This window comes from Myotis yumanensis, unplaced genomic scaffold (genome assembly GCF_028538775.1).
Source record: "Myotis yumanensis isolate MYYU_CA2020_CCGP unplaced genomic scaffold, mMyoYum1.0.hap1 SCAF_3, whole genome shotgun sequence".
Taxonomy (NCBI): domain Eukaryota; kingdom Metazoa; phylum Chordata; class Mammalia; order Chiroptera; family Vespertilionidae; genus Myotis; species Myotis yumanensis.
Genome location: NW_027223754.1, coordinates 89,510,716 through 89,519,486, shown reverse-complemented (window position 1 = coordinate 89,519,486; position 8,771 = coordinate 89,510,716). Strand labels below are relative to the sequence as shown.

At 45.5% G+C, this 8,771-nt stretch overlaps 1 protein-coding gene across 1 annotated transcript in view; it reads right to left on the bottom strand.

Annotated features, from left to right (window-relative positions):
• Positions 1–701: 701 nt before the first annotated feature.
• Positions 702–8,771, bottom strand: part of RNASEH2B (ribonuclease H2 subunit B) — a 103,584-nt gene continuing 95,514 nt past the window's right edge. Inside the window, exon 10 of the mRNA XM_070409103.1 lies at positions 702–866. Within this exon, the coding sequence (XP_070265204.1) occupies positions 834–866 (33 nt within the window). The 3' untranslated portion in view covers positions 702–833. The remainder of the gene's footprint in view (positions 867–8,771) is intronic.

Genomic DNA, 8,771 nt, shown 5'->3' with positions numbered 1-8,771 from the left:
GGTTTGGGATCCCATTTGAATGCAGGACGATCACCGGCACGGCTTCTACTCCATTCCTCTTGCATGTCAAGTGGATGAGCCAGCTCAAACCCCTGAACATGTTTGCACAACCCCCACCCGCCACTGCCCCCTAATACATGTTCACTATGAGTCAGAACTCCCCACCCTAAATTACTTTTTGGTATCTACTTCCAACTTTCCCCCATATCTTATGCCCTCACTCTAAAAAGTAATAATACACATACTGGATAAATCTTTTAAAAATGAAGCAATGTTTATAACTCCAGCAGGTAATAAAATGCACATGTTCAGGTATTGTTATGAATTACAAGCAGCCATTTAAAAAAAATAAGGTCAGAAAATCAGTTCATCAAAGCTTTTAGTATAGAATCTAGCACTTACAATCACCAGGTATGCATGGTCACACATGGTCACCACACATCCACACATGCTTGCCTAAGCCCAAGAAAGCAGAACAGGTCAAGGTGGTCAGGCTTAAGAAATGACCTGAATTTCACAATGAGCCTTCTTCTCCCAATATTTTGAAGTCTGAAGCACTGTACTGTAAAAATCCACACCTTTATGGGACAGGTCTGGGGCAGCGGGACGATGTGGCTTAAATTTCTAAGATTACAGACAGGCTCACACTCTGAGAGTGCCACTGCCTACCTAACCATGCAGTTGATCAAAGAAATAGAGCATTTGTGGTTAGGTCTTTAATGTACATGTTTGGCATCTGGTGATTTTCTAGAAAGTGCAGAAGTAAAAGATGTAGCCCTTTGGGAGAGTCTTAAATTACACGCGAAGCAGCCGAGCCTTGAGTGAACTTGCTGTCACTTGTTCCTTTTCTGTCTTTGTGCTGCCACCTATAGAGAAAAGGAAAACATGTTGTATCCCGCAGAAGGAGTCCCCTGAAGTGCCAAGCACCATCTGCACCTCCTAGAACAGAAAAGCAATGCTGGCTGGTTTAGTCCTCTGAGAACCAGCCGTGCATTTTTGTTCCTGAGAGAAGACCTCAGGTGAGGGAGGGGTTCTGGTGGTGGCCAGCCTTGGCGATTTTCTAGGGCTCCTAGAGAGTGGATTGGTAAGAAACATATTTTTTTCCCAGTGTTTAAAGGAGTGAAATACAAAATAATGTTAAGGTTGCCCCAAAGTTATGGAGCAAATACCATCATTTTAGAAAAAAAAAGAAAAAGAAAATACATGAAACACACAAAAATGAGATTCTAACAAATAATTCTTAAACCATTTTTCTCTTTTCCTTTTTAAAAAGTGGATCCTTTTTTTAAACAGTAGGAAGCCTTATAGAGACTTCCAATGTATAAAAAGTATAAATATAGACTTGCTGAAGTAGTAGTCCCTAATATCCTCTGAAGAATGCCACCGAACAAGGATGATGACTATAAGCTGACTTCTCACTAAGTACAAAGTCAAGCATACTTTATTCTGAAGCTAAAAGTTACCAGGAAAAAAGTTGATGGAAATCAGATTCCTATGCCATAGTGTAGATAAGATGTGACAGAGGTTAGACCTTTCTGACCACCACATCCCCAGGGCTCTGTCCACTTCCCGGCCCAGCCTTTCCCATAGCCCCAGCACTACCTGACATGTCCATCTACCTGCTCTCTAGAACAGAAACTTCCTGAAGGCAAGTATATTGTCTGCCATGTTGACAGATGCATTCCTAGTGCCTAGAACATTTGGCACATAGCAGGTGTTCTTAAAGCAACTAATGGATCTAAGCCAGTGGTTCTCAACCTTCTGGCCCTTTAAATACAGTTCCTCATGTTGTGACCCAACCATAAAATTATTTTCGTTGCTACTTCATAACTGTAATGTTGCTACTGTTATGAATCGTAATATAAATATCTGATATGCAGGATGGTCTTAGGCGACCCCTGTGAAAGGGTCGTTCAACCACAAAAAGGGGTTGCGACCCACAGGTTGAGAACCGCTGATCTAAGCTTATTCTTTGTTTTATTTTGAAAGAACTAATAACATGACTAATTTTCACATATTCTGATTAAAACAAGTGTAAGATAACAATTCTTTCAGTGTCTGTGAAGAAGCTGACTCCTCTGTAAATCACATTTGGTGTTTTTCCCTTCTCAAACAGCCTGGATTAATGTGAGGCCATCAAAATACATGTATTAACGAAAGCACAGTAAATGCGAAGAAGCTGAAAGCTGAATTAAATATTTGACATGTGAATGCACCAGCTAAGTAGAAGCTTTACTGAAATTCTGGCTCACCACTGCTGAGGATAAACTGACCTGCAGAATTCATTGTGAATAGAGCAAGAAGATGAAACAGAAGAAATCTGAGTTTTATTTCTTAAAATAAAATTCACAATTAAATCAGACTACTGAAGAGAGTAAAAGGCCATAGAGCCACATAATCAATGGCATGGATAAGAATCCTGAGGAGGCAAAAAGGAAAGGGGCCTGGGCCTGAGGGGGATGGGCAGCACAGCACTGCCACCGCCAGTGTGTGCGACCTCACTGTGACCATCTCTGAAACAGGAAACCCCTTTGTGGTCTGCCTTAGAGGGTTGTTGTGAAGATTCATCTAGCTGCTGATGTGGGACAGCGGCAAACACTGTAAAGTGCTATCAAACATAAGGTAGGAAACCTTGTTGTAAGCCTAAGGGCTCTGAGGACTGTATAAATCTCTGTATAAAAAGTGTATAAATCTGAAAATTTCTTCCCATTATTCAGACAAGGTCAAAGCCTGTAGACATCTTCCAAGGACACCAAGGAAATAACCCTGTACTCGGCCTTCCTACACAGGGAGCTCTCTGTCTTCCATGGAGAGGTTTGATGCAGGTCACTCCGGAAATCGCCACATTTTTTATTAATCCTGGAGAAAGAACTGTTTGGGAGAAAATATGTGATACATGGCCGCTAGTCAACTCAGATTAACTTTAAGAACAGAGAAAGTCAACCCTCACCTATGGGAAGAGGCTATCTTTCAAATCTGGTGAGGGGTGGCTTTCCAGGATGTAGCCAAAGTTAGAGCCTCTGAGAAGGGGAATTTGGTGCAGAGAGTCTGGGAGTCTGAGGTCCTGAGTTTAAGTTCTGGCTCAGTTCTTTAGTAGCTGTGTGACCTCAGGCAAATAAGCTGACTTTACATTTTCAACTGAAATAATTCAACGGTAAAATAAGTGTGTCATATGGTTTCTGGAAGTATTAAACACATAAGGTCATGTGGAAAATGCTTAAAAATTGCAAAGCATTTTGTCAGTCTTTATTACTTTCCAATAATTGTGCTCTTTGCATTTCTTTCCACTGCAAAGTAATATAATCTATGGGAAATAAAGAAAAGAAATATATGCCCTGAAAAACACAAGAGCCAGTATGGGCATGTTGGTGTATTTCCTTCAGGAGAAACATATGAGATAACCCATCTAGAGTTAGAGGGGGACCTGGTACACAGTAAGCCCTGATGGATATTAACTCTAAAAGCATTTTCCTCACAGGTACGGAGGAGATGATGCTCCCCCAAGCAGCGACTCAGGGAAGGACATAAACAACTCCATGGTCAGGTCTCATCTCACACAGATGACTGCTGGCCAGCAATGCTGGTGACTTGTTCATGGATCAGGGAATTAAGGTGGGCCTGGGACTACTGCCAGGTATAATCCAGCTAATTTAAATTGGCCTTTTAGACCAGTTACTTCTTCCCTCCCTCCCTTCCTCCCTCTCTTTTAATTTTAGAGAGAGGGAGAGAAACTTGATGTGAGAAACATAGATTGGCTGCCTTGCACACACACCCTGATTGGGAATTGAACCCGCAATACAGGTATGTGCCCTGGCCGGGAATTGAACCCGAAACCTTTTGATGTATGGGGCATACAATATAGACAACATTGTACATTTAGTATGCAAATGGGTACATTTTAGTTTCTCATTTCAAATGGCCTTTGTGCATTGCTAAGGCCCCAAGTAAGAGAAATATGATCTCAGGAATGGTCTGCAGCACACTAAAAACAGACCCTGATCAACAAAACATAATTCCCCTTAACATTCACATTAAACCTTATGGAGGAGCATGGGAGTGCGAAAGTATAAATCTTTGAAGATTAAAGAGCCTGAGCCAAAGTACAAGGAAAATTTAAATCGAAGATAATCCAGACTGAAAAAGGAAAGAATATTGGTAATCTGAGATTAATTTCAGAAATATATACTGTTTGATGAAAAAGATGGGGGCTCTTTTATATGTACAGTAGTTTTATACTTTGTAGATAGTTTTTGAAGCTTTCCCCAAACTCAGCACAATCCTATCTAATAAAGAGTAATATGCAAATTGACCATCACTCCAACACACAAGATGGCCACCCCCATATGGACACAAGATGGCCAGCAGGGGAGGGCAGTTGGGAGGGACCAGGTCGGCAAGGGAGGACAGTTGGGGGGAACCAGGCCTGCAGGGGTGGCCAGTTGGGGGGGACCAGGCCGGCAGAGGAGGGCAGTTGGGGGCAATCGGGCCAGCAGGGGAGCAGTTAGGTGTCAATCAGGCCAGCAGGGGAGTGGTTAGGGGGCAATCGGGCAGGCAGGCAGGCGAGTGGTTGGGAGCCAGCGGTCCCGGATTGTGAGAGGGATATCCCAGATTGGAGAGGGTGCAGGCTAGGCTGAGGGACACCTCTCCCCATGCACAAATCTCGTGCACCGGGCCTCTAGTTAATAATAAAAAAAATGATGTAAGAGAAGCAAAGGGCCGAAGGATTTGAATAAGCTCAAGAGTCCTTATGTTTGGTATGATAAAGTCTAAAAAGGTGCTAGTTTGAAATTCCTTAAAGAGTTTGAAAACATGGATATATATGTGCCTGAGTATATGTGCATTTATATGTATATGTTTGTGCATATAAATGTTGGGTGTCACTATCCTGGCTTTATGGCACACTTCCCTACAACTATAGCTGTTTTGGGAATTAAATAAGTTATTACATGTAAAGTGCTCATAATAGTGCCAAACACATATATGCTATATAGTGTTAGTATTATTAGTTATTGATATTATGAAATCATCACATGAAAAATGGGAAGTTAGCATAGTTTCAAAGTATCTCAAAAAACTGAGGGGCATTTTACAAAATAACTGACCTGTATTCTCAAAATGTCAGGGTCATTGAAAGACAAAGGAAGATTAAGAGACTCTGACACATTAGAAAAAAGAGAGGAGCTATGACAAATAAATGCAATATAGGGTAATGGATTAGATTATGCAACAGAAAAACATTAGTATAAAAACAAGCAAAACTCAAATAAGGTGGTAAATTAATTAATAGTATTGTATTATTGTAAATTTCCTGGTTTTGATAGTTGTGCTATGCTTATGTAAGGTGTTAATGTTAGAGGAAGCTAGATGAGGGTATATGTAAACTCTATGTTGTTTTTGCAATTTTTCTGTAAGTCTAAAAATATTTCAAAATAAAAAAGTAAAGAGAGAAATAGGCCCAGAAATGAGAGAGATGATGAAACTACCAAGCAAGGACATTTAAGCAGCTATCTACACTAATAAAAGAGAAACATGGTAATTAGCGTACGACCGCTACCTTTCCCATTGGCTATCAGCGTATCTTTATGCAAATTAACTGTCAGCCAAGATGGCGGCCGGCAGCCAGGCAGCTGGAAGTGAACATGAGGCTTGCTTGCTGCAGTGACTGCAGACTGCAACGTTCCCCGCCTGACTTTCCAGCCTCTGAGCTGGCAGTTTGAAACATTCTAACAAATATAGGCCGGGATCTCAGAGCTGAAGTTATACATTGCTTTGATTGTAGAACCGAAACAAACCAGATACGAAGCCTCAGAGCTAGAGCCAGAGCTAAAGCTGGCCCAGAATAAAATAAAAAAAAGGAGTGGTTGGGAGCTTCAATCAACAACCGCCAGCCTGAAAGCAGCCCTCAGCCCCTCACCCAGACTGCCCAGGCACCCCAGTGGGGACCCCCACCTTGATCCAGGACACCCTTCAGGGCAAACCAGCCGGCCCCCAGGCCTCTATTCTATGTAGTAAAAGGGTAATATGCCTCCCAGCACCGGGATCAGCGTGACAGGGGGCAGCGCCCAAACCCCCTGATTGCCCTGCGGCTCTGTGAGTGACAGGGGGCGGGGCCACAACCTCCCTATCTGCCCTGCCCTGAGTGTGACAGTGGCGGCACCCCAACCCCCTGATCGGCCCTGCTCTGTGCATGACAGGGGGCAGCGCCCAACACCTTGATTGGCCCTGCTCTGTGTGTGACAGGGTACGGAGCCCCAAGCCCCCTGATGGGCCCTGCTCTGTGCGTGACAGGGGGGAGCTCCCCAACCCCCTGATCGACCCTGCTCTGTTTGTGACAGGGTACGGAGCCCCAACCCCCTTGATGGGCCCTGCTCTGTGCGTGACAGGGGGCAACGCCCCAACCCCCTGATCGGCCCTGCTCTGTGCGTGACAGGGGGTGGCGCCGCAACCTCCCCATCGACCCTGCCTTGAGTGTGATGGGGGCGGTGCCCCAACCCCCCAATCAGCCCTACCCTGAGCGTGACTGAGGGTGGCATCGCAACCTCCCAATCCGCCCTGCTCTGTGCATGATGGGGCGGCGCCCCAACTCCCCAATCAGCCCTGTTCTGAGCCCGACCAGGGGCTGCACCTAGGGATTGGGCCTGCCCTCTGCCACCTGGGAGCAGGCCTAAGCCAGCAGGTCGTTATCTCCCGAGGGGTCCCAGACTGTGAGAGGGCACAGGCTGGGCTGAGGCCCCCTCCCACCCTTCCCAACCCCCAAGTGCACAAATTTTTGTGCACTGGGCCTCTAGTTATAGTTATAATGAAGTATTTAAAAGAAAGTGAGTATAATGAGGAAAGAAATCGGAAGACATAAAAAATAACCAATGGGGGAAATCCAAGATGGTGGCCAACAGGACAGCAGGCTGCAAGATAGTGTGTGAGTGAAAGAGCTAAAGGAGAGTGTGTGGACGTGCGGGGAGTGTCTGTATTTGTGAGGGACAGCTATATTCCACAGGACTGTTGGGGACTGGTGGACAGGCTCCCCTGGCTGGGCAGCCTCTACTACTGCTGAAATCTCTCCCAGAGCAGCAGGCTCTGCTGCAGAGACCCTGCCATCTTAAAGGGGAGAGCGGCTGTGATTGGAAGCCCAGCCTTACCTTCAACCGGGGAGACCTCGGGTACCTCCCAGGACCCTACAACCACATTGCCCAGGGACCAGCTGCCTCAGCTGCGAACCCACAAACACTGAGAATCCAACCTCCCTAGCTGTGGGCACCTAAAAAGAATGTCCAGGGGGAGACAAGGTGGCGGCTGAATATGTGGATGGGTCCTGCGCCTTCTCACAGAGCAGATAGAAGGAACAGCTGAATCAAATATCATCCACCTGGAATTGTTGAATTAAACACAGCTGGTGAGGCCATCTGTGGACGGAAAGGTCAGAGAGCGCCTAGAGCAGTGGTTCTCAACCTTGGCTGCACATTAGAATCACCTGGGAATCTTTTTAAAATCCTGATTTCTGGGCCTCATCCTCCGGAAATTCTGTTTCTTTGTTACTAATGTTGTGGTCTCTCCCCATAACAAAGAAACAGAATTTCCGGAGGATGAGGCCCAGAAATCAGGATTTAAAAAAGATTCCCAGGTGATTCTAATGTGCAGCCAAGGTTGAGAACCACTGGCCCAGAGAGAGGTGAGATCTGGGATCCAGGCTGGAGGGAGAAACACACACAGCAGGGACTAGAGTCTCAGAGGGAGACTGCGCCCCACCAAATACATGGCCCTTGGGGTCACTGTAGCCCTTGAATGTGGAAGGGGGTCTATAGGGGCTGCTGGCAGAGGGGGACTCTAAATCTAAGCCCACAGCTGTAGGAGACTGCCATAAAAGGCAGCCTGAAGTTCTATACCGGCCACGCAGTGCCTACAGGAGAAAGACATGAGGCAGTGCGGTTGTTTTGTCTTTATAACTTCCTTGCTTTTATTTGCAAAACCCAGTGCATAGGATCTTTCAATTAAAAACACTCACTGAGACTGCAGGGGAAAGTTGTTTTTGTGGAAACTGGGGATCAGAATAAGGAGAGACAAGCAGGAAACCAGCTCTGGGTCAGTTCGTCCCTCCAACCCAGTATTCAGTGTGGCAGGGAAAGAAGAATCTAAACACTGGGTTGAGGGTCCATTTAATCCCGGAAACTAATACAAAAACACCACCACCCAGGGGTTGTGTCAGAAATTGATGCTTGTGTAAATAAAACTGAAGGCAAGCAGAGAAACAAAGTGAGCAGAGAGATCCCTCCTGCTTGAAAACAAGGTTGTGGCTTAGACACAGAGGAGCGGTGGATCGCAGGGAACTTCAACACTGTGCCGACTACCTGACAGGAAACAGATGTGCCAGGCAGAACAGTAGAGAGGGGTCTTAAAACAGCCCCCATAGGTCACTGAAGCTCCACTGAAGTGAACGACCTTCACTACTTCATTTTATTATTTTTTATTTTTTTACTTAAGAAACTAAATTTTTTTCTTAGTTGATTTTACTTTTTATTATTATATTGTTATTTTTAATTATTATTATTACTAGAGGCCTGGTGCATGAAAATTCATGCACTGGAGGCGGGGTCCCTCTGTTTGGCCTGCCCCCTCTTACAGTTTGGGAGCCCTTATGGGTGGGAGGCGACCGGTGATCAGGGGAAGGTGACAGTCCTGTCACACCTCTGCTGCTGCCACAGCCAACAGTGCAAGCCTCTGCTGGCCTTGGTTACCTGAGCCTCAGGTGGCCCTGGGTGGCTGGGCAGCCACCATCC